At 40.4% G+C, this 27,133-nt stretch overlaps 1 protein-coding gene across 12 annotated transcripts in view; it reads right to left on the reverse strand.

Annotated features, from left to right (window-relative positions):
* Nucleotides 1-26,634, reverse strand: part of AOPEP (aminopeptidase O (putative)) — a 208,222-nt gene extending 181,588 nt beyond the window's left edge. For 11 of the 12 annotated variants that reach the window (XM_075411062.1, XM_075411067.1, XM_075411064.1 and 8 more), the window contains exons 1-2: nucleotides 26,583-26,634; nucleotides 6,682-7,631 (exon numbers count right to left, since the gene is read on the reverse strand). In XM_075411062.1, the coding sequence (XP_075267177.1) occupies nucleotides 6,682-7,478 (797 nt within the window). In that variant the 5' untranslated portion in view covers nucleotides 7,479-7,631; nucleotides 26,583-26,634. The remainder of the gene's footprint in view (nucleotides 1-6,681; nucleotides 7,632-26,582) is intronic. The other variant, XM_075411073.1, reaches the window with a different exon arrangement.
* Nucleotides 26,635-27,133: the final 499 nt, after the last annotated feature.

The following is a 27,133-nucleotide window of genomic DNA, read 5'->3' on the forward strand; positions in this document are numbered from 1 at the left end:
AGACAGTTTTCATTTCGATATGAACTGTGATACAAGCTGGACTTTCTCAGCTCTATGCTGAAATCAAAGTTTGCTTTGGTTTGTTGGCTACATAAGTGCTGGTTTGACTCTTCATTCCTCATATTACTGGCTCTTTTATCTTCTGTGTTTTCACCTTCCTTTTAGCTATGAAAATTAAACCACTTAGACTTCTATTGTTTATACAGATAATGGTATTTTCATAATACTATTCCATTCTCAGCCTCCTCTGATATAGTACAGTTCTCTCACTGGCACATTTTAGTGAAGCAGCTTGCCTTTTTTATTCCTTCTGAGGGAATATCATCAGCCTTGTGCCTTGTACTTTGGCATGGAGTGCCTCTGTGAGTGTCCAGCACTTCCTTCCTCTGTCCTGTGCCATAGGCATCCACTTACTCCACCTACATCTGAGAACCTGTCCTGCCAGGCCATGAAACTTGCTATAATTCTGGAAAAGTTTTAAGTTCACTAAAACCCCCTTCTTTCTCATGGTCTTCTTTTTCAGTTAGGACAACTAAATGAGCAGACCTATTTCAAATTTTTTAGAAATATTTGTTCATTGCCATGCACAGTTCCAGAAACATCAAATAAGTTCATTTTGTACTCAACACCTGCCTACATTTTTTGTTTGTTTTTATTTTACTTCTCTGTTCTATTCCTGATACCATTTGCTGTTCCTTAGAAATCACTGCGTCAGACATGAGTAATCAAACAAACTTCAGACTGCTTTTTTAATTACCCAGTTATAATAATTCAACACTGGGAACAAAATCACACAAAATAACAGGAGAGAATTCCCCACAGCTGATGGCAGCTGCTTAGGATTTAGTCTGTGACTTGCCTGGATTCTGAAGCGTCTTATTCTCCCAAGCCTTGCCCATGAAGAAGAACAAGCACTTTATTCCCTTCCCACATTTCCAGCATCCAAGAGCACAGAATGGTGCTAACTCATGCCATTGAAAACTAAACATCCATTTTCATGACACATTTTCTACTTTTCAGTATGAAACTGAAAATCTGACTAATTTTTCCAATTTCTAGTCTGGAAAAAAATTGCTTTTAAAATATCAAATTTATTACAAAAATTCAATGGATGCCTCAGACTCCATAAAGGCTATTGAGACAAGGTTACATTAGCACAAACCGGTACTACCAGTGAAACAGATAACTCTACTTCCCAAACTAACCTCAGTAGCATATTCCAAACAGCTCCTATAAGGCATTCACTTCCCTCACACTTTTTTTCAGTTCGATTAGCTCCCTAATGTGCCTTATCAGCCAGCTGTACACACACCTATGTCACCATACCAGTGGTGGAGGGAACCAGCATCCAGGTTTAGAGAGGTCAAGAACGTCCCTTTCAGCATGTGTATTTTGGTAGGCTTCTTTCTCACTCCTTTATAGCTCTCCCTCCTTCCCTCTCTTCATTAGTACAAAAGCACTCTATGCTTGACTCTACATTGTTAATACACTTTGGAGACAGAAAATACAAACACAAAGCATTTTGCTGAACGTCAAGGGTAATCAGAAAGACTTCAGACTTAGTAGGAAGAAACCATGTGATCCAGCCTGGGAATCAGTACAATTACCCTCATCTTTTTTGTAGGCCTGCCGCAGACATGTTCTAAGTAAAGCCTGAAACGCCCAGATATGCGAATATGACTAGGGAATTACTTGTAGCCAATAACCAGACACTATCCACTTCAAATTGCCAGCTAACCATAGCCAAATGCAATCCTTCACTCTTAGGTACCAATCACTAAGGACACGAAGAACAATTTTGTAGCCGTTAGACGGTCATTTGACCTCTGTAGAACATAAAAGATGATACACTTAAACAATTCTAAATCAAAATTTTGAAGACTTATGTTTGGAAAGTAATCCTTCCACATGCAAAATGGTGATATTTTGCTTCTCCAACACTACCTAGAGAAAACAAAACAATGTCATAATTCTTGCAAATTGTTCTGAAACTGAAGGAAATTGCATATACTAAAATGTATTAAACTCCACCTTGATTTTTAGTAAAAATCATTGTTGTGACTGACACTGTTTCTGTGACATGACAGAAACATGGTGCTTACAACTACATTAAACATTTTTTTCTAGGTTGTATTTCCACAAAGCTCATAAACATGGACTTCTATGTGTAATCTCCCAGAAATTACAGATCACTGCTCAAGAATTCACTTCCAACTTCCAGCTGTAGCTAAATAGTCTAGAAATACGTTAAGCATGTTTCCACTCTTGAATCAAGAATGTCAAGTTTAGAACATTTATGAAAATTTCAGTCTCATTCAAAGAGGGAGATTAACAATGAAGTAAATGTTAAAATAGTAAAAAAAAGAAAACTTTCCATGTTGCTACGCATACTTTTCTACAGTTTTTATTTAGTCCTTAATATATGCAACATACTACATAACACAGTCTGATTTACTACAGTGCCAATGAAGAGTATGACTTTTTAAGAGCTTATCTTCACAAGTATCCAAATTTATGAACAGCTCTAGTCACCAATGCATCTGAACAATTGCAACTACCCTCTTTGAAAATTATTTGCATTTCAAGACGTATGTGTCTTAAGGACAGGCAGGCTTGAAACAACCAGTTTCAAAAAAGGTAAAATCTCTTTATCTGCAGAAAAAAAAAATAATGAGGAATTGTGCCAGTCTCCATGCCAGTGAGATCCATCGTGACATGGACTCCTGACACAGGTCCACAAATCAGATCACAATAGGTTCGGCAGAACTTAGTTCTAATAGTTTTTTTGCTGTTTCAGCAGAATCGGTAACATCAAATTATTTAACAGGAAACCAAAGTCTGGTTTATTGCTACATTAGAATCACCTCTTTGGATATTCTCCTAATCACTATCTACCTCAGGTGCTTCAGCTGCACATTACAGAATTGCAAGATGATTCATAACATATGAGGAACCATGCAGTTCAGTGATGTCTGTGACACAGTTGAACACTGCATCTATAAAGAAGCATTTAATTACAGAATATATGCTAGCATTAGCACTTCTACCAAACTGTACATTTATGTTTGCTGTATTCACCTTCATAGCTTTCATAAAGGCAAAAATATTTCCTGAATTCTTTAAAAATACATTGATATTTTAATCTAATAATAATGTATCATAATCAACCAGACAGGTACAAAATATTTTTAAAAGGTAAGACATTTAACTTGGTCAAATAAATATCAAGATATCATAATTTTTTTAAGGAAATCACTTCACATTTTCCAGTATTTCAGCTTTGGAAAATTAGCACAAGATTAACTCTTTCCAGAGCGTTTCCCCAAAACCACTCAATCATCCTTTAATAGTTTCTAAAAATATACTTTTTCTATAGCATTCTTGTGAAAATCATACACTCGGAGTAATTCAACCCTTCCCTTTTAGTTCCCAGAATTTCTCCTTTTCTGTATATCTGATACCTAGGGCTCAACCTGAAAAAATAAATGCATGTGCCTGACTGACTCATGTACGTATTCATGTATGCCAAGGTAAATAATGCATAGGTAGTTTACAGCATTAGGACCCAGTACTGAAGCGTTTCAGTGTCATGGAATGTCTTTCATTGCTGTCGTTCATGTCAAAGATACTTGTTTCATTCCTAATCCCACAATGAGGAAACATATTCCATTCCAGTCACTCATTAATACCAACAAAACCATTGAAGTGGCAATGAGTAGGGCAGAGAAAAGGTGGGAGGAATCTCCCATTACAGGTGAATTCGCAAGGCTGTCTGCTAGGAAAATTACCTCTCCAATTTTAACCCAAATGTGTTTCATCCTTTTCTTAAACAATAAAGAGATGGGATCCCAGGATATTTTAATGAATAAGGATTCTTAACAATGATCATGAGAAAGCATTTAATTTGAAACATGGTGGTAGCCATGTTGACTCAACACTGCTACATACCTAAGAGTTAGGCAAAACTGCTTAAACACCTTGATGGGCTGGCAAAAAATTTCTCTTTCCCAGTAATGAAAGATGTTTTATACACATTATTGCCTCTACAAAGTGGTTATTTTAGTGTCTAAAATAAGTTTTTATTTTAAATAATTTTATAATACTTAATATTAGTAAGAATACTTCAAACAAAAGTTAAAATTTTAACATTACCTTCTTAGTTTGAAACCCCAGTGCTGTATTGTGCTAGGAAACAACTGAAAAACTTTGAAACAGAACTACTCTTTGCTCATGACAAATACATTAGAAACATTATGGTCAACACTTTTTTTTTCTATTTTAATAATTACGTTATTGATCACTGTTAAAAGTTACCTCCCAATTTTAAGAACTGATATAGTTCTTGTAAGTATAACTTTTGGAGAGACAAAAAAGTGTGTATAAATATACATATATGTATATATATGTGCATACCGAGATGTACTCACACACATATTCTATTCCTCTATTTTGCCCCCGTTTTAATATTTCTGCATAAAGGCCCCAAAAAGCACATTATTACAAAAAACACGTTCTAAGGCTAAAGAAAACCTTCCTTCTTGATCATTAATGTATTTTCTAGTATGAAAAGCCCAAACAGGGAAATGCTGAAATTCCATGTGTTCAGTTCCTCTACTGAAAACAGAGGTGTGCCTAGCTGTGCTAACATCAGGTTGGCATCACATATCTCCGCTTGCCTAAATTCATCCCACAAAGCTTTGTATTAACCGATTTTTTTGTGTATTATAATACACCATTGTTTAAAACAAATAAAATGGAATTCTTTATAAAATAGTGCATAGGTTAAATATCAAAACATTGTATTAGTGTTAAATTAGAGGAAACATATTGGAAATGGCCACACAATGCTTGTACTTTGTTATTTGCTTCACTTTTCTGCAGGGTTAGAACCATAGAGTACAGACTCCTCTGGGAAAGGATTTGACATCTGCTTAAAAAAGCACCATATGCGCAACCTGGAACAATTTAAAGAATTCCCTTATGAGGATATAATGTAATAGCACTTCCCCATACATTATAAATGGGCTTTATTTTTAGAAAGGGAAGGAAAAATATGACGTACAATGAGCTTTACCACTTTATTTATGGGTTCATCACATACAGAACTTGATTTTTAAAAAGTAGCAAGAAAGATTCTAATGACTGTGAAATGAAAACTTCTTTTCTGACACAAATTAGTTTCTGGAATATCCTACAAAAGATTGAAAATAAACCAGCTTGAGACTATTCACTACCATCTGACTGACTGATCCATGTCAAGACATCTTTTCCTGCTTCATTACTGATTCATAAAATTCCATGTGTTTGTGTACAACTGCCATGAAATGTCTCTGAAGTAAGAATAATGCTTTGTCATGAAAGGGAAAAAGAGTCAAAACTAAAAGATGTTAGTGATTTAGATACTTAAAACAAACCTTTCAAATGCTCAAAACACACAGACAACACACAGAGAAGGCGTCCTATACCAGCTGAGTGTTGCAAGCATTAGTCTCAAAGACTTCAGTAAGTGGCAGGTAGACATAGACACATTGTATGATCACAGGCAATTGCCCTACATTTGCATGAAGTCAAAATTCAGGATTTTTATAACTAAAGACACTGTATTGAGTTAAATTTCCTAAACTCATACCAAAAATAACTCCCCGGGGAGTGAGGAAGGGAGAAGGAAGGGGAAGAGGTAATGAACATGACAGCGATATTCCTGGACTTGATGGTGCTCATGGTCTTGGAGTAGAATTACCTAACTACCAGATGTACAATTAAAAGGCCTCATTTTCCTCCCTAGCGTGGATGACAGTGACAACATGCTTAATTTCTGTTAGCATAACTGAACTGAAAGGTAAGCATGTATCTCTGCGAATGAAAAGCAAGGATTCATTTAGACCAAATTTCTTCCTCATCTTCCAACTCTGTTCCTGTATTTTAGGTAACACAAAGAACTAACAGCCATTAAAATCCAGCTTTGAACGTTACGGTAAACGATTACAGTTGTAGAAATCAAAGGTGGATTGTAGTTCCCCTCCCATTAAGAGCTTCTCTTGAAGATCTCTGTACAGCACTGTGTACTTCCACAAATGCTACGTAAAATGCCAATTCTTCTTGCAGTTTCAGTTTGCAGTTCTTTTGCTATCATCAATGTGCTTTACACAATAGATAAAAGAGGTTTTAAAAGTTGATTATGAGAGACTAAACAGGAAAAGATTGCATCTGTAAACTTATTACAAAATTGATAAAAGACCAGTTGTCCAGCAATTCTATTAAATATTATATATAGTGATCTTTTTGCTGTATGAACAGTTGTGTAAGCCAGGAAGGAAAAAGAACATGAAGTATTAAAGTGAAAACAACCTGTCATGAATACCTTACCTTCTCTTCCCCTAAGTGATAATTCCCTACTCCTTGCCCACACTTACTCCAATACACAGCCATTATTTACTCCCACTCAGAATGAGCAAACATCATCACTTTGACGGGCCTGAGGTCCGCAAGGCCATTGGGATTGAGCCCAGGGTTTGTCTGTTCTCCTACAGGACAGCAACAGGATCCAAACCAAGGATGAAATAAAAACAATGGAAGAGAACGCTCATCAGCTTCACAGTTCCTCAGCATTACACAATTCTACATTCTTGCACCTATGTTCAACACTAATGTGTGCAAAGCTTTCAGCTTATAGTTACATACCTGCCACTCTGGTCTGTAGTCCACGTGACCGATCTTCCTTCTGGTCTGGTTTTGTACCATATTCTTATTGCATGAGGAAAGTCTGTTGGAGTCCGAATTCCTGATTTCCTTATCTCCAGGCTCCAAGGGCCAGTAGTAAACAGAAGCTCTCCACAGCCAGGTGCCTGGCTGCAGCGAGTAAAATAGCATAGCTGTTCCTTCCAGCGATCTGCAGGTAAAGTCACAAGTTCATGCACAATCTGATTCCTGAGATTTTCCAGCCCCTTTGAAACATCAGTTAGCTTGGCAGACGTGAATTTTTCAATGCCTGACACAGCAGTAACATCTACCTCCTCAACCTTTAGCACGGATAAATCACAGCAGTCCAATACCAGCAGAAAATCCTTGTTCCCATTACTCTCTATGTCACAGCAGTCCTTTGAACTAGAAATCCCAGAAGCCTGTTCCTCGTTGCTATGGTTACCATTTTTATCAGAAGCATCTTCTTCACCACACAGAGCAAAATCACTATATTCCGTTTCAGATGAACAGGTGAGCACATTTGTCACAGGAATGTGGCAGGGTTCAGATGCCCTCATTTTACAGGTTTCATCAAACTGTGACTGGCAGCATTCTTTGCCAGTACCGCTGGTTTTCCTGTACCCGTTCCCAGTCTCAAAGAATAAAACTATGATGCCTTCAATAACTTTACTTTTAAAATCCACATCCAGGTCCAATATATAGTGTTTTACAAGCATGTAGCCAGTGTTGGCCATCAAGGGCAAGTCATCCTTCATGGGGTCTAGCCGTGCCTCCATGTTCCAGTCTATTGGGCAACAGTTTTGCAAAGCCTCAGGTGTCGCTTACATATTGTGTCTCCAGAAAGAGCAAGGATATTCAGCCTCTCAGTGCCAAAAATAATTTTGCTTAGTATTATGGTAATTAATTCCACTTCCTTCACTTCTCATATTCTATTAAAAAAACAAAACAAAAAAAGAAATCAGATAATCACTTCACGACCATTTCTGAAATGCACTAAATCTGAAAGTTACTTAAAGTCCAGCTGCCTTTATTAAAACTAGTACAGCGAAAGGATGACTGTGTCTCCACAAAATGGTATCAGGCTAGTTGCTTCAGGATTTTCTGTCAAGAACCACTGGCTTTATTTTTCAGAGAAGATCTCAAGTGAAAATATTTCTAGACAGCTTTTATAAATTGGAAGAAACCAACTTTACTATAGGCCTCCTTCTGACTCTCTTCACCCACAGTAATCCTTTAGAAAAAATATAATTATGCAACACCTAATTTAATTTATTACTGTGCTTTTTTTAAGGTTGCTGTGTTTATTTCAAATGTATTACCTCAAAATATAGTTAGCATTTTTCTACTGTGATTGTAAGTAACAAGAGTAAGCCTAAATCACCTCATACATCTCAAAGTTTTAAAGTAATGATTTTATACATACAATGCTTCTCCATGGATTAATACACTTTCCACATTACAACCGCCCTCATATCAGCACTTCTAGTAAATTACAAGAAAACGAGGCAATTTACTATGAGTGCATTCCAAGTATTCCTCTGAGCTTGCTCACAAATATTTTTCAAATTTATACTGAAATACTTAAGATATATGATTACATCTTAGTGGCTTGAAACCCATTAACATTCGGGATAATAGCACCTTACAGAAAACAAAAAGTCTTCGCACTGGAAAACATGCAAATAGCTGTAAAAGCAAGAAAATACTAAAATGCATCAGCATTTTGTGCAGCAACAGGCAGAAGTCTATCACAGAGGTTTTAACGTCATGCATTCTGTTTGGCTATGACCACTGAGCTAAAGTTGTGCGCTTTTAGCTCACTTAAGTCCTTTTTGTCTACTTTGTAAACTAGAAATCAGAGGAAGACGAAACAGGATGCGCATTTCTCTCCCTGCCAGTTTAGTGACATGTTCATGATAGGCAGCCAAGTCTGTTTTTAAGTGCCTTACACGAACAGACATTCCCTTGTGACACTGTTTCACAGTTTCACAGCCCCATCATAGGCTTCAGTGCCCAGTCAGTTTTTGTGGAGTTCTCCAAGGCAGCACAGAGGAAAACCTAGACTCTCCCAAGAACTGCTGTTTCTTTTGTAGGAATCCAGGGCATGCTATCAAGCTATCAGTAAGTGAAAGACTCAGGCCAAGAAATTATCTATACTGTTCCCTGAACCAGCCTCACACAAAGCACACAAAACACAGCAAGTAGCTCCTTTCTTTGATGACTTTCTACCAGTCAGAAACAGCTCTTACACAATGTCTTTGAAGACAAGCTGAGAAAAATCTTTCTTTCACGTTTGTATCAATCCTCCTGCACTTTTGCAAACATACCAGGGCACAAAGCTCACTTCAGAAGGCCGTCTTTCACTGAAATATCCCAGTAAATTTAGAGTAATTTGAAGACTGGCTGCAAGAGACACTCACTGCATCTTCTGAACTGCTTCCAGTAATTCTGTTTGAGAGTTGTCCCAAACTTTTTCTCTGAATTTAATCATCTTCTTGTTCATCATAACAGTTTACTATTTCAAGTGCTTTCAAACTTCACATAATTGGCAAGAAAACACTTTGCATCTTGCACTGCCTTAACTGATGTGTACATCTGTGTACTTTCAGAATTCAACCTTGTATCACAATCCAAAAACACATTCATGACCTCCTGCAGAATCCCAGTGATTTCAGCGTGGCTTTCTGAAGAATATGTATCTTTGCAGATACATGTGTAATGTTAACCTATGTTTCGCATAAGTAATCTCAAGTAATTTGAGATAGGCCCATTCAGAGCTCTCCTAAGTGGGAAAGAAATTGAAATTATGCACTGCAGTTTTAAGACAGGGTAATTGTGCATGCTTTTAATTTAAATGTTAATTTTGTAATAAAGTCACCAATTTTACCTTTTAAAAGTACGTGGTACCTTATGAAGGGACATCAGACTCCACCAATCAGCTGTGGAGTTTCCAAATATAAAACCTTCAGATAGAATCTGCAACCATAAATGGGAAATTGTATGAAAAAGAACACTGAAGAACTCCAGAGAAATATATGACCATGAACTTATTTGTCAACCTTGGGATACACATCCTCAGTGTGAAACTCTGTCTACATGATGTTAATCGAAGTTCTTATGCTTCATAGTGTACCTGCTTCTAGCTAAACCAAACATATTTGCTAACAGCTTCACCACTGTTTTTTCAATACCCAACTGCAAACATACATACACTGAATTCAGAGAAGGAAAAAAAGGTACACAAACAAGACGCCTGATTTTTTTTAAAATGCCATTTCTATACCATCTGGTGTATGCCTGGAGCCTCCAAAGAGTTACTGCTCACTAAATAACATGCCAAAAACCCACTGTAAACAGAATAGAAATTATAAATGAAATTACTTCCTTTCCCCGTTCTCTAGTGTTTCATGGTCATTCACAGCAGCAATGTTTGTTTTAGGCAGTTTTTGTATTGATCTAGAAATATCAGAAACATACTATAAAACAAAAATACTATTTCAAAAAATTCAGTTTTAGAGGTTAGCTTAAAACTAGTTTTGGTCATATCTGTATAATTTAAATTCCAGTAACCCAGCTACCTCTATAATATAAATAAGAGGCCAAAAGTAAACACTAAAAAGCAGTAAAAGAACTTTGAAGTCCAACCTTGGAACTCTAAATAAGTATCAGAGATGCTGCACATGCTGTTGATTTTCTGTTAATTCTGCTATAATGAAATTGTCCACTAGCATTCTTGCACTGGACAGTTATTAACCTAGTGAGGAACTCGTGCACAAAAGTTTTGCTAAAGCACAATTCAGCACCTTTCTGCCAGCATAAATAGTCCGTACATAGCATACAGAAGAACATCCCATTTAAGACAAGTTGCAAAGAGGCTGCTATTGGTGTAATTGCTTTGTTCATTTATTACACTTATTACAAACTCTCCTTGATTTTGTACCTCCACTATATTACTACCATTCTTTGGCAGCAGGAACTCTATATTAATTATTGCCATGATTTCCTTGTCACTGTGGTAATGAAAAACTCTTCTAGAAATTCAAAAACCCACTGGGAATATGTGTGTGGAACTGCAGTGATAAAGCCCCTTGCTAAGAAGTATATAAAAATTCATTAGCAAGGCTTTTTAACAGAACTGGACATTTTCTTCTACACCTGCTGAAAAGCAGAAGCCTAACTGCCTGCAACAATACAAAGCTGTATAAAATAGCAAAATAAGACAAAATTGCTAAAATAATTTCTTAAGACTGTATCCAAGAAGAAAAAAGTCCAAAAAAAGAAGTTTACTTGCAACTCCGTCAAGCTCTATAGTCTTGTAAAGAAAATAATGCTAGCTTTATAATGGTAATGAGGTGTCTCCTACATCCTGATTAGCTTTTGCAATTTCTAACACTTCTTAACATTAAAATTTCAACAGAATGTATCAAATTAGAAATTTTAAAAAATTGAAATATACATCTCAGGTTGTGAAAGTCAAAAATCAGGTATTTTTGAGAACTGGTTTGATCATTTCATTAGAAGATATCATGATGCATTTTCAAAGGTGTATGTGATTAGCACACTTACTCCCACGGCATTCTCTGCTTTATGGGTAAGAAACAAGATATTAAAAAATGTTCTTTTCTGTCTATTTTTGAAGAAAAACAGAGACTAAAGACTGAGCTCTATATATGGAAACACTCAGTTGTACAAAATAATGCTAGATATTAGTAGAATGCTCCTGCTACATCACTCTCTGGGTTTCCACAGTGTTGATAAGGCATGGGACTCTCAGCTCCTGCCCACTCCTATTCATATTTGCCCAAATTAACTGTTCTTTCCATTGTGATGGGACAGAAGCATGTGAAACACTCTTCTACTATTTTTAAATAGCTCTGCAGAAGGGAATCATTCAGTTTCACTAGTCAGTATGATCAATTTTTCCATAATATTTAATTCAATATTCTTTCCTGTAAACATTTTTTATTCCGTTTAAGCCTGACTAAGTTCATGTTTCCAAAAGTTTTGGATAAAGGGGACCTAGTGGAAGCATTCATTTGCTTCTCACCCCTTCTATCCCCCACCCTCACTTGGAGGTCCCTCTTCCATCTCTCCAACCACTCAACACTCCAGAACAGGCAGATTATTAAAACAAAGTTTAAATTGTGCTCTGAGTCAAAATAGCTCATTTTGCCTGTAAATTAAGACCATTTACATAGCCTTGTCATTCAGCAGATCCACAGGGGGAGCAAAGACCCAGCAAGAAAGACAATAAATACTTGTACTGCTAAAGCTAGAAGTAGTGTTTCTTTGTACAGCCTTTAAATCTCATTGTTTATCCTATTAAACCTGAGTCGATATTGCTATAACCACAAAAAAATTCTCTGAGCTTTTCCCAGTTTTTTATTTGCACACTGAATTTCTCTTTCTGTAATACTTTGTACTTACTGCTATTGAATTTGAAGTTAATGATTTCAACTAATTTTTAAAAATAACTTACATCCTGAACTCCCAAGTGCTTGTAACCTCTCCAGATTGCCCCTTCCACTCACTCCACTAATACAAACATAAAACACGTGAAGGTGTGTATTGACAAAAAAACTAAGCCAATTTTAGCAGGAGATGCCACAATAGGAAATGTGTCTTTCTTCCTCAAATTTCTGCACAGCCTACCTTCCTATGATGCCACACAACTGCAGAGAACTCAAGCGAAGAGGCAGGAACATGCAGCTGGGGTCAGAATATGATCATACTTCAGGAGGCTGTTCAGATCAGGATAGACTTAAACCCAGCATGAGGCCATATCCAAATTTAACAAAAGCTGAGCAAAACCCAGAACATATAAGCATGTTGAAATAAATTTAAAATCACAGAATCACAGAGTCATAGAATCACAGAATAGTAGGGGTTGGAAGGGACCTCTGTGGGTCATCTAGTCCAACCCCCCTACCGAAGAAAGGTCACTTAGAGGAGGCTGCACAGGACCTTGTCTAGGTGGGTCTTGAATATCCCCAGAGAAGGAGACTCCACAACCTCCCTGGGCAGCCTGTTCCAGTGCTCCGTCACCCTCAGAGGGAAGAAGTTCTTCATCACGTTCAGGTGGAACTTCCTGTGCTTCAGTTTGCGCCCATTGCCCCTTGTCCTGTCACTGGGCACCACTGAAAAGAGACTGGCCCCATCCTCCTGACACCCACCCTTAAGATATTTATAGGCATTTATAAGGTTCCCTCTTAGCCTTCCCTTCTTCAGGCTAAACAAGCCCAGCTCCAGCCTTTCCTCGTAGGAGAGATGCTCCAGTCCCCTCATCATCTTTGTAGCCCTGCTTTCAGGGTTAAAAATTCAGTCACTGGTGAATGCTGAAGGTGGTCTTGAGAGTTTCGTTTGGTGGGTTTTTAAATTAGAAACAAATAAAAGAAAATTAAAAATTAAATTCAAAGGCAAATCAAAGACAGTTAATATGGGACACAACAGACCCTCCAAAGGCAAAGCAAAACTTCTACTACTTCTTCATTATCTAACAGCTCAGTTCTTTCGTAGGAGAAAGCAATCAGTTTATTTTAGCAGCTTTAACTTTTGCCAAGCCTCTACTACATCTTTTTTCCCACCAAATATTCATATGCTGACTGCCTAACAATTCACTTAGCTTCACTTAATTTTCTTCTGGAAAGAAACCAAGTTTATAATAACTATTGAAAAATTACAATTTCATTGACAGAACAGCCCTAGCAGAGAGCCACTAAGATGGCTAAAGGACTGAAGCACACAAATACAGGAGAGGCTGATGGCACTGGGTCTGGTCAGCCCTGGCAGTTCGGGAAGATTACCTGCTATCTCACAGTCCCCAAAGGGGTGCATACAGAAGATGCAGCTAGACTCTTCTTAGAGGGGCACAGAAAAGAGACAAGCAAAAAGATACTCAGCTGTCTTGCAAATATAACTACATTCTATATTGTATTGTATTAAACAGAGCTAACTTCTTTTAAAAATATAAAAGATTGTCATTATTATATTCTGCAGAGCTGCTTTTTTATTGTGGTTGAGCTGAAACCCTAAATGAAAAGGTAAGGAGCAAATAAAGACTAAGAACAGAAATACATCGTTTTAAGAATGAGTATACCAAAATACTCCCAGGAAACAGTGTTCTTTACATTTTCAATAGAAGTCTAGAATGTAGCTGAAGTAATAAGAACTTTTCTGAAGTAATAATTACTTTTCTGCTCCAGGGTCAAGTTAACAAGAAATCTGCAAGACAGATTGTATGTTTAGAAGCAGTCAGACGACATCACTGTTTCTAAAGTTGCTGGTTTATTCTCCATACAGAATTTAGCTTTAGTATGTATTTCATTGCTACAGTATTAGGGTGATCTTCCCTAATATGAATAGTATTCAGAGTGGCTACTTAAGAATGTTAATAATTTGTAACAATGAAGATGCCTAAACAATATTGTTTAGATGCTTAAACAATATTGTCTGCATTATTATTTCAAAGAAAATTCCTTAAAAATATTTTAAAGGCATTTTAAGATATCTTCTGCAGACTATATGACATATTTTCAGAAGGTATACAGATCTACAGAGATAGTACCTAGTGCTTTTAATGGAGATGGGGCCATGGATCATCTTGTTAGGAAGGGAGGGATGGGAAAAGGGGAGAGATGAACAGAAGCCCAAATGCGTAGTGAAGTCTAATTATTTACTCCCTCCAGTGACTCTAAAAAAAAAAAAAAAAAGCTCTGAAACAGACTTACAAAGCTAACACTAGTACACAAAAGACTGAGGAGAAAATGGTCCTTAAATCAATTGCTACCTCAGTAATAAATTAAGATGAATCCAAGGACAAAAAAAATCTTTAAGTGACACTAATGTACCTTTAAAAAAAATTCATTCAATTTGTAAATTTTAGGCATGCAAGCAGAGAAGCATTGTGCTTGCTTCAGAGAGAGAATACAAAATAAAACCTGCAATGTGAACATGAGAGAACTTTACCAAAAGTTAACAATAATTTTAAAAAGCTTTGCAGATGATTAGATGTTTGTATTTGAATCCTGGAACTTCACTTCACTATGGGAACACTTGTAATTGTAATCTTTTGACTATAACATACTATGGTAAGAAAGAAATGATGATGTGAGTGTTAGATTACTTTTACTTCTAGGGAGGTGATCGTGCCCCTGTCCTCAGCACTGGTGAGGCCACACCTTGAATACTGTGCTCAGTTTTGGGCCCCTCACTGCAAGAAAGATGTTGAGTTGCTGGAGCATGTCCAGAGAAGGGCAATGAAGCTGGTGAGGGGTCTAGAGCACAAGTCTTATGAGAAGCGGCTCAGGGTACTGGGGTTGTTAATCTGGAGAAGAGGACGTTGAGGGGAGACTTTATTGCTCTCTACAGCTACCTGAAAGGAAGCTGTAGTGAGGTGGGTGTTGGTCTCTTCTCCCAACTAACTAGCAATAGGACAAGAGGCAATCACAGAATCACAGAATGTTCGGGGTTGGAAGAGACCTCTGTGGGTCATCTAGTCCAACCCCCCTGCCGAAGCAGGGTCACCTACAGCAGGCTGCACAGAACCTTGTCCAGGCGGGTCTTGAATATCTCCAGAGAAGGAGACTCCACAACCTCCCTCGGCAGCCTGTTCCAGTGCTCTGTCACCCTCAGAGGGAAGAAGTTCTTCCTCATGTTCAGACAGACCTTCCTATGCTTCAGTTTGTGCCCATTGCCCCTTGTCCTGTCGCTGGGCACCACCGAAAAGAGTTTGGCCCCATCCTCCTGACACCCACCTTTAAGATATTTATAAGCATATATTAGGTCCCCTCGCAGCCTTCTCTTCTTCAGGCTGAACAAGCCCAGCTCCCTCAATGGCCTCAAGTTGCATCAGGGGAGCTTTAGATTGGATATTAGGAAAAATTTCTTCACTGAGAGAGCAGTCAGACATTGGAACAGGCTGCCCAGGGAAGTGGAGTCCCCGTCCCTGGGGATGTTCAAAAACCATGTAGATATGGCACTTCAGGACACTGTTTAGCAGACATGGTGGTGTTGGGTTGACGGTTGGACTTCATGATCTTAGAGAGGTCTTTTCCAACCTTAACGATTCTATGATTCTACTTTTTTTTAAGACAGCTTAAACAACAATACTAATCTTCAGTCACAGAACCTCACAATATCCACTGAACTAATCCAAAAGACTTTAAAGTAAGGTTAGTTGTTTTCTGGCATATACATAGAATATTCATACAAAACACTTGTTAAAATTATACATAGCACCACATTCAAGGTGTGCTTTTATTATTTTCTTTGCAGGTACTAAATTACCCTAAGTGAAAAGGTTTTCCATAATTATATTCCAGAGGACTTAGTCTGCCCTCTTGTGTGTGGGTAATGTTACACCACTACACATGAAATCAGCTGGGTACACATGCAACAAAATTATCTCTCTAAAATTATAAGTGATTATAAAATACAAACAACACACACTGCCTTTAAACTATTCTTCTTACAACTTCAGACTCATATCAGACCAAAATCTATAGAAGATAAGTATAATCAGTGTCAACACAATGTATTTTCCAGATATTTTTAAAAAGCAAATATTAATAGAGCTGCAAAACAGTTGTGCTTTTTAATCCTATTTTATTCACACCTTTTTTACTAACAAGAAATTTAATGGTAAAATGACGCATTTTTGGAAAGCACACAGCATTTTCAATACAGAAAAACAGTATAAGGCTACCCAGAATTTGGAACAATCTAGCAAAAGCGTTCTAAGGCATATGTATGATAGTCACCTGATTAAGAGCTAGAAGGATGATTTAAATGTTTCATTTGGACCCAAAGCCATGTTACGTAAGAATTAACTTGATATGAGATGAACAGATGCAGTCTTCAACAGGACTGCTAATGGAAAAACGGTTGCATTCTAGACAAGAAGGGTATCTACTCCTCCTTTGGGCTGTGCTTGGCTTATCAAATATTGGATCTCAGCCACCCTGGGAGAATGTCTCACCTTTATCCAAGAAGAAGAGACAAGAATGAACTGTTCATTTGGTCACTTAAGTAGACAGCCTTTTTACTATCAAGAAAAAAAGTAAAAGATCAAGGCAATTAACAACTATATACCTGACCTCTGTAGCAATGAGACAGATGACATAGGAATCACATTAAAGCAAACTAGAAACCAAACCAAGTAGGGAAAAAAACAAAACAAAACAGAAAACAAGCAAAATTTATTAAAGGAAGGATGCACTCAGCAAAAGAAGAGGATAAAAATTATTGTAGAATGTAATATCACTAAAAGGTAATTTCTTAAATTTCTTCTTACAAGTTATAGTTGTAGGAGACTCCCAGCTGAGGGGAACAGAGGGTCCGATATGCCGGGCAGACCCTCCTCTCAGGGAAGTCTGTTGCCTCCCGGGAGCACGGGTCAAGGACATTGCTAGTAAACTTCCCAGACTGGTCTGACCCTCAGACTGTTATCCTCTACTGCTCTTCCACGTGGGTGCGGAGGAAGTTGCAGTAAGTAGCCCGAGGGTAATTAACAAAGAATTCAAAGCCCTAGGACGATTAGTTAAGGAATCTGGAGCACAGGTTATCTTTTCATCACTCCTTCCAGTGGTGGGCAGAGACGTTGAGCGACATAGGCAGACTCAGTCTATAAACACATGGCTCCGTGACTGGTGTCACCGCCACAACTTTGGGTTCTTTGACCATGGGATGACATACACAACACCAACCTTGCTGGCATCAAATGGGAACCAGCTTTCTCAAAGGGGAAGAGGATCTTTGCCCAGGAGCTCGCGGGGCTCATTGACAGGGCTTTAAACTAGAGGTGAAGGGGGAAGGGGAACCTATCAGGCTTGCCAGCGACAGGCTAGGGGAGGATACACAATGGTTAGAGGGATGGGGGGCTAGTAGGAGCCCTCAACCCGTTGCCCAGCAGCAGGTGAGGGACACTGCAGCAATGTGGAAGTCTTGCCGAGGGGAGCTGGAGGCGCCTGAGGTATCAGGTGCCAACAAGAAAATACCCATGAAGCACCTCAAGGGAAAAAAGGGGTGCTCTGCTATGAAGGTAACAAGGCCAACAGCTCAGATGAAATGCCTCTATACAAACGCACGCAGCATGGGAAACAAACAGGAGGAGTTGGAAGCAGTCGTGCTGCTGGAAAGCTACGACCTGATTGCCATCACGGAAACTTGGTAGGATGAATCCCACGACTGGAACGTGGCTCTTGATGGCTACAGGCGAGGAAGGAGGGGCGCGGGCGTTGCCCTTTACATCAAGAAAACACTACAGAGTGAAGAGCTGTCCCTGAAGAATAGCCACGAGCAGGTCGAAAGCTTATGGGTAAGAATCGGAGAGAGAGGCAACAAAGGGAACCTAGTGGTTGGTGTTTACTACAGGCCGCCAGATCACGAGGAGCTGATAGACGAAGTGTTCTTCCTCCAACTCCAGGAGGCTTCGTGCTCGCAGGCTCTCATCCTACTTGGGGACTTCAACCACCCCGACATCTGCTGGAAAAGCAACACGGCAAGCTGTAGGCAATCCAGCAGGTTCCTAAAACGCATTGAGGACAACTTCTTAAGCCAGGTAATAAGCACCCCCACCCGAGGGGATGCGATACTAGACCTGGTGGTCACCAATGCGAGTGAGCTCATTGGGGATGTCAAGATCGGAGGTAGCCTGGGCTGCAGTGACCACACGCTGGTGGAACTAACGCTACGGAGGGAAATGGGAATAACGAAGAGCATAGTCAGGACCCTAAATTTTAGGAGGGCAAATATCCCGCTCTTCAAGGAGATAGTCAGAAGGACTCCCTGGGAAACGGTCCTCAGGGACAGGGGAACAGAACAGAGCTGGCAGGTCTTTAAGGATGTATTCCACAGAGCGCAAGAGCTCTCGATCCCCAAGTGTAAGAAGTCGGGCAGAGAAGGGAAGAGACCAGCATGGCTGAGGCAAGAGATGCTGGTCAAACTAAGGAAGAAGAGGGAACTGCACAGGCAGTGGAAGCAGGGACTGGCTTCCTGGGAAGAGTATAGGGAAGCTGCCCGGTTGTGTAGGGATGGGGTCAGGAAGGCCAAGGCACAGCTGGAGCTGAACTTGGCAAGGGATGTGAAAAATAACAAGAAGGGCTTCTACAGGTATGTCAGCCGGAAAAAGATGGTCAAAGAAAGCGTACCCCCACTCATGAGCGAGACCGGCAAACTGGTAACAGCAGATGAGGAGAAAGCTGAGGTACTCAACAACTTTTTTGCCTCAGTCTTCACTGGCAACCTCTCTCCTCACCCCTCCCGAGTCGATGGATGGCATGAAGGAGACCAGGAGGGTAAAATGCCCTCCAGCTGTAAATGAAGATCAGGTTCAGGACCTCCTGAGGAACCTAAACATACAGAAGTCCATGGGACCTGATGAGATGCATCCCGGGGTCCTGAGGGAACTGGCTGATGTAGTTGCCAAGCCACTCTCCATGATATTTGAAAAGTCATGGCAGTCAGGGGAAGTCCCCAGTGACTGGAAAAAGGGAAACATTGTGCCCCTTTTCAAAAAGGGTAGAAAGGAAGACCCTGGGAACTGCCGACCTGTCAGCCTCACCTCTGTGCCTGGGAAGATCATGGAACAGATCCTCCTAGAAGATATGCTAAGGCACATGGAGGCGAGGGACGTGATTCGAGACAGCCAGCATGGCTTCACCAAGGGCAAGTCCTGCCTCACCAACCTAGTGGCTTTCTATGATGGTGTAACAACAAGGGTGGACAAGGGAAAACCAATGGATGTCATCTATCTGGATTTTTGTAAAGCCTTTGACATGGTCCCCCACAACATCCTTCTCTCTAAATTGGAGAGCCATGGATTTGATGGGTGGACCGTTCGGTGGATAAGGAATTGGTTGGATGGTCGCAGCCAAAGGATAGTGGTCAACGGCTCAATGTCCGGATGGAGACCAGTGACAAGTGGAGTCCCTCAGGGGTCCGTACTGGGACCGGTGCTGTTCAATGTATTCATCAATGACATGGACAGCGACATCGAGTGTACCCTCAGCAAGTTTGCAGATGACACCAAGCTGAGTGGTACGGTTGAGACACCAGAAGGACGGGATGCCATCCAGAGGGACCTGGACAAGCTGGAGAGGTGGGCCTGTGTGAACCTCATGAGGTTCAACAAGGCCAAGTGCAAGGTCCTACACCTGGGTCGGGGTAATCCCCGCTATCATTACAGGCTGGGGGATGAAAGGATCGAGAGCAGCTCTGCTGAGAGGGACTTGGGGGTACTGACAGACGAAAGGCTGGACATGAGCCGGCAATGTGCGCTGGCAGCCCAGAGGGCCAACCATGTCCTGGGCTGCATCAGGAGAAGCGTGGCCAGCAGGTCGAGAGAGGTGATTGTGCCCCTCTACTCTGCTCTGGTGAGACCTCACCTGGAGTACTGCGTTCAGCTCTGGAGCCCTCAGCACAAGAAGGACATGGAACTGTTGGAGCGGGTCCAAAGGAGGGCTACAAAAATGATCCGAGGGCTGGAGCACCTCTCCAGTGAGGACAGGCTGAGAGAGTTGGGCTTGTTCAGCCCGGAGAAGAGAAGGCTGCGGGGAGACCTGACTGCAGCCTTTCAGTACTTAAAGGGAGCCTATAGGAAAGATGGGGACAATCTTTTTAGTAGAGACAACAGTGACAGGATGAGGGGTAATGGTTTTAAACTAAAACAGGGTAGGTTTAGGCTAGATATAAGGAAGAAATTCTTTACAATGAGGGTGGTGAAACACTGGAACGGGTTGCCCAGAGAGGTAGTGGAGGCCCCATCCCTGGAAACATTCAAGACCAGGTTGGACAGGGCTCTGAGCAACCTGATCTAGTTAGTGGTGTCCCTGCTCACTGCTGGGGGGTTGGACTCAATGACCTCTAGGGGTCCCTTCCAACCCAAAACTTTCTATGATTCTATGATTCTTAAAAGGACCATTGTGAATGCTCATGACTGAACAGGACAAAAAAATATACATGTATATACACTGTTGCATTTATTTAAATGCTAAGCATGTACATCTTTGCCTTCAGTCAGTACTGCTGTTTCAACGATATTGTAGAAAACATGCTGATATTTTAAGTTTAGCATCTACACATACACTATCCCTCATTGGTCCAACATGACTAAATCAGTGAGATGAGACAGAGAGAGGGTACGTGTGCACTCACAGAAGCGAAATGTTTTAATGATAGGTACAAGAGACAGGAGAGAAGAAAAAAGTGTAGCTGTGCACAATCAAACACGCTTGTAAACCCCATGCTCTCCTATTTATTTGAACTGTGATGTCTTTTCAGAAATGTGTGATAATTTGGGGAGTTTAACAGAACAGGCTGTAAATAATAATTTAATTTACTGTTTGATTCCAACAAAATTTCATTAAATAAAACTTCTACCTTTTTTTCAACCAAGTCTTCCCAAAAACATACAAAAATCATGATACAGTTATCCCACCAACATGTTTTCTACTGCAAGTACTAAAGTACAGCTTATCAAAATCCTAAGAAAAATCAGTAGGAGCTGCAACGTTACGCAGATTTACAAGTCAGGTAGGCTGGTAGGGAAAGGCAAGATTCTTCCCTACTTTTTTTCTGACTAATTGAATACAGATTCAGATGAAGTATAACAAACTTGACTCACAGACAGTGTAGGATTATGGAACTAATTCAGACTAGCATTTGTCATTCAACATTTTCCTCACTTCCACAGGGAGAAGGAGTTGAAGTACGAAAGATATAAAAGAACTGCCTATGCTAACAACACAGAAATGGAAAGTGTTGCCTGTATATTCATACCTCATGTATTTTTTGAACACTGATGTAATGTATGTTGTGTTGTTGCTAAAGTAGTTTATATACTTCTAAAGTGTTTTCCAAACAATCAAAAGCCATTGGTATGCATTCTCCCATACAAATGTCAAAGCACACAGATATCATTTGGTTTATTTTGTGGTCCAGCTATCTAATACGCTCTTATAACTGAACTTCTCTTCATTCTGCATTTCCTTTCATTCTTCCTTAACAGGGTAAGAGAATAAATTGTAATCATAGTGTTCACATAATACAAGAAACATACTACCTCAGCTGCTGAAGAAAAGAAACATACTTGCTGTACATCCTGGAAGTTCTCCATACATATTGGAGCTTTGTTTATGCAAACAGTACATCTTCTACTACTGCCTCCTAACTACACTGTTCTGAGTCAGTATTCCTTGGATTTGATATGACAAGTTCCTCACGACCTTATGCACATATCCAGGTACTGTCATCATCCAGAAGATCCCAGAGACATTATTTCTGACATCTTTTTTGAGATACTTCTCTTACACAACATTGTCTTCAGTAATATTTTTTGCTATAATCTGTCCATAATATGAGTATTTGGTTTTCATTTTTTTTGAAAGTAATGCATTTCACCTTTAGAAAAAGAGGTCCACTAGCTCGATTCTAAGCATGAAAACTAATTAGGAACTGTAATGCTATCACAAGCTCTTGATGATCATTTTACAAACACTGTTTTGTGTCATACTACTTCTACACACACAGATGTAACAAATTACATTTTAAAAACAGACCTCACATTCAATGCACCTTCTTCATCAAATGTACTTCATAACTCATAACAATATAAGACAAGCTAATTGTTATATGTTTTAATATTTTAGAAGATAGATGTTTGCAAAAGAATAAACAACAATAATAGCAGATGGTGGTCAACATGAATAGGGTCCCTCTTGAACAACTGTGCATAAAGGGGTTGCATAAAAGGCACAAAGAATGGGAAACAAGGGAGAAGTGATCCTTCATGGAATGATGTTTGTATAACAGTACTTTTCCACTTAAGACAGAAAGCATCAGCCTGAATTAGAATTATACACCTCTGAAAGCAAACCCGAGAAAAGAGCTTCCAGGCAAAAAAAAACACAGTTGCAAAGCAGATAAGATTAGAGAATAAACTTCCTAAAAATATCTGTAGCAAAAAATCTTTCTTTGTGGTAAGAAATACACAGTAATGCAGTTTCGGTTATTATAGTTAAAAGGAAAATGAAATAAAAGAGACAGGAGAAGGAAATAACTTGGAAATATAATCCTGTCCTACAGGGGACAGTGGAGAAGAAAAAAACACGTGTGTCTGGACTGCCCTAGGAATGTACCCATTACAAAAAGTAAACTAAGAAAGTGGGAATAACTGTTACACAAAGTAGTCTAGTTAAACTTGTAAACAGCCTACCAAAAAACAGAATGATCATTTACGATACTTGATACTGATGTTCCATTATTCCAGGAAGCTAACAACTAACTATTCCAGTCTAATTCCACTCTAACACTAATAATCCACATGAGAAAATCAGAAAACCATCTGAATTTGCTGGGAGGTCCAGCGCAGGCGCTACTAGGTGGAAGTAAATGAAAGGCTTACAAACTTAAAAAAAAATAAACAAAAAACCTTGAAAAACAGAGAAGATACATGGTCATTAGAGATGACTCCATAATATAGTGGCACGAGCTAGAAATGTACTATGCAGGATGCACTGAATCATCTACTCCCTTTCCAAGCACACGCTTTACTTCGTTGCACTCCTGCTAGCCCAGCCAGTGACGGACTGTCTTGCATTGTTAACACACGACAGTGAAAGGTAGGTGCAAAATGCAGTTGTCTATGATATACCTTCATGGCAAAATGTAGGACCATGCCAAACATGTTATTTTGTAAGCATACATAAAATACCTCTTATTTCAGTGCACAACTAGAGCTGTTTCTTTTCATGCATTTCCAAAATCTCAGAAAACAAAAATGAATGAAAGAGGGGGCTGTATGAGAGAAGATCAAGAGAAATGATCTCCAGCCAAACCAGGCAGCTACAACTCTGTATTTGATGTCTGCCAAGCCATGGAAAATTCCCAACTTAAAGCTGTTCCAAAAATTTGAACGCATTAACTGGCTAATGCCTTAAAAACCATACCAATATTTTCTATTGTGCAAAATCAGAGTTGCACAAACTTATTCACACACAAATGCTGACACAAGTGGCAGGCATTAATCTCCAAGACAGAGGTCATTTCTATCTCAGTTTTTCTGTTTTTCAGACAGTACACAAGCTCATTCCCTGAAATAACAGCCAATTAAATCAATTAAATAGAAATTCACATAAATTGAGTTTTTAAAAAAACTACGGCCAGACAAACCCTACCAACTTATGCTAGGTCTGTTTGAAGTCGTTCCTCCCAGCTGCCGGTTCTGCCAGAATCCTCCCTTTTGAACAACAGTTAGCGGAGACAGATATCTCCATGCACAGCCACTCCAGCCCACAGCCTGGCACATGCAGCCAAACAGGCAATTTAAGCGAATATTCCGGGCTGAAAACAAGGAACTCCGAAGCACAGACATCAACTTGTTTGTGTTACATACTCACTACATTCTTCAATTATTTCAGCACCACAGACTTTCCCTACATGCCGCTGGCCAATATCCAGATGCTACACATCTAAACACCACCAGCTTTTTATCCACATGCAAGAGACAGTGCAAGAAAAACCCATGCTTGGTTTCTCTTCACCTTCAGTTAAGCATGATTTGCTTTGTCCGTACACAAAAGCTGACTCAACAGCTTTCAAAATGCAGGTGTTTGAATTACAACCTACGATGCTCTCCACTTAGAATTTAAAGAAATTTTAAAAATGAAGAACAAATCTTTCGGATAATCACTCTCTTTAATAATTATAAAAGGTTTATAACTAATTCCATTTAAACTGCTTTCAAGGAAGCGTCTTCCAAATCCAGTTTTACAAATTTTTCACACAATGTAAGACACTAAGATTTTACCTGTAAGTCAGTTTTGAACATCAGTATCAACAGTAATTTTACTCTTAAATATCAAGTAAGATGTGGATATAATTTTCGGTAACTGCAAACTTACTTTTATTCCACACACAACACAAATAGCTAAGTCATCCTAAGCCTTCTTAAGGCAGGAAGTTCTTCTGTAGATGACAGTAAGCCTTAAACAAACTAACAGAAATATCATCCACTGTTAAACTACAGCAAACCAATCCATATAAAAGAGCTTGCAGACCTCAATCTGCATCACAAGAAAACCAGCAGACATCGAAACGAGGCTTTGATGTGAAAGTTAGTTCAATTAGTGACATCCCTTGACAAAGCAGTTGGTGCCTTTCCAGAAGCCTCCTTTTAAGTCTGGAAACTATAGAAAAAAATGAACACAATGGAAGACCTTCTTTACCAACTAAAAATTAGCAGCAGTTGAAGTTGCTTCCCATGAGCTGAAATTACAAGTCAAGACAGAAAATTTCTCCTTTCTTTCAACTGAAATAAGAAGAGGTAAAAATCAAATTCCCCATCCACCCCCAAAATATCCATTCTTGAAGAAAAACACGTCATTAATGGAAGGTTGAGGCAGAAGTGTAACTATTGGTAAAAGAGCTAGGAAGAGCATCCTAATATTCCCCATAAACTCTCTTTAATCTTTTGGTGGGTTTTTGTATTACAGTAGTGAACAAACACAGTAGTAAAAGTCACATATATAGATATTAGATAGAAGTTATACATAAAATCATTACACAGAGCCCAAATACATGCAGCTAAACATTTCACAAGTCCTTGCCCACAACGCTACAATGCCTGTGTTTACAGAAAACTAATTTGTGTAAGGATGGAATTTCCAATTTTTTATTTTAAAAAACAATTTCAACCTGGACATGGTCCTGGGCACCCTGCTACCCCCGTAATACACTAGAAGATGATTCGTGTCGAGTGCACATATTGTGCAACTGTGGAAACTAGCATAATGTGAAATAACAAAACTACATAAGGCATGGAACAATAGACAGGATATTTGTGGGTTTGAGATTGGGCTAATATAGAAGTCCAGTGCGGTTTGAGACTAGGCTAACTATATCGCTTATGCAAGATGAGTGGGCAGCGGCAGGGAGGCTGTGGCAGCACACCAAAAAAGGACATTTAGAGGACACCGAGGAAGAAGAGACTCTTCATCCCAAAGACCACCAGAGGAACTATAAAGACCACCAACATCATAAGATGCATGCGTCAATAAATGATGCCACGTAAGCACAGAGAATCAAAAGGAGACAACTTTGCGAAAACAAACAGCTCAGAGAGAAGATAAAAACCGCCGGTGCCATTAGAAGATGTGCATGTTGGTGGAGCAGTGACTCCCCACGCACCCAGTGCTGTTTGCTTGCTTTTTATTGCCTTAAATATTAATAAAGATAATGCAAATAGCATATTGTCATTTCTAAGACCCCTAACCCTGCCTGAGCGGGGGCATTGGACTAGATGATCTTTAGCGGTCCCCCTCAGCCTCAGTGATTCCGTGGAGATGCTGAACAGCATTAGAGAGGTTACCCTGGACTTTATTTCCACTCGAAACACACAAGGAAGGCGTGCATGCGCCTGACTTTCAGGAGATGGAGCATGCAACTGAGAAGATATTCATACACAGGGAGCGCCCAAGTCAAATCTGTGCTGAAACAGAGCGACTGTTTTTAACTTCATGCAGCTGACATCCGCAAACACCACCTGCAATGCGAAGGAACTACTTCCTTAAGGCTGGAATCAGAAAAAAAACCACAGTCTTCTCTTTCCAGTGCCGAAACTGGCAAGCGGCGCCGGTCAGTTCAGCTCGGCCTTAGCAAAACCAGACGCCACCCTGAGCAAAGGGCCTAACGCGCTGCCGGCGCTAAAAGCCTCAGAGTCCCCCCCGGCTCCCTCCTCACAGCCCCCTGCGCCGCGCCAGGCCGGAGCCGCGGGGGCTGGCAGGGAAAGGAACGCGTTCGGACGGGGCCGGCCGCCGGGGCCGAGCGGGCGGAACAACCGATCGCTACCGACCCCCTCCCCTTCCGGCAGCGCGGGCGTTACCTACCGGGCCCACACCAAGCCCCCGACGCCCTCCGGCCCGGCCGCGGCGCCTTTTGATGACCTCACCCGCCCGGCCCCGCCCTTCTCGCCGCGCCCCGCCCCGCCCGGCCCGCTGAGGCGCCGGCGGCAGGAGCGGGCGGCTGCACGCAGCCCTCCCGGTGCCGTCTCGGCCAGCCGCGGGGACACCGGTGCGGCTGCCTCGGGATAACCGTCGGCTCTCGACGGACTGGACTAGCGGCTGGGTTTTCCGCCCCCGGGGAGCGAGGGGTGCGGGAGGGGAGCGGGAGTGGCCTGCTGGGGTGCTTGGGGGTGGGCGCTGCTCGCTGGGCAGTCCTTCTGCTGCTGCTGCCAGGAGAGTCACAGAATCACAGAATCACAGAATGGTAGGGGTTGGAAGGGACCTCTGTGGGTCATCTAGTCCAACCCTCCTGCCGAAGCAGGGTCACCTACAGCAGGCTGCACAGGACCTTGTCCAGGCGGGTCTTGAATTCATCTCCAGAGAAGGAGACTCCACAACCTCCCTCGGCAACCTGTTCCAGGGCTCCGTCCCCCTCA

The sequence above is a fragment of the Opisthocomus hoazin genome, chromosome Z (genome assembly GCF_030867145.1).
Source record: "Opisthocomus hoazin isolate bOpiHoa1 chromosome Z, bOpiHoa1.hap1, whole genome shotgun sequence".
NCBI lineage: Eukaryota > Metazoa > Chordata > Aves > Opisthocomiformes > Opisthocomidae > Opisthocomus > Opisthocomus hoazin.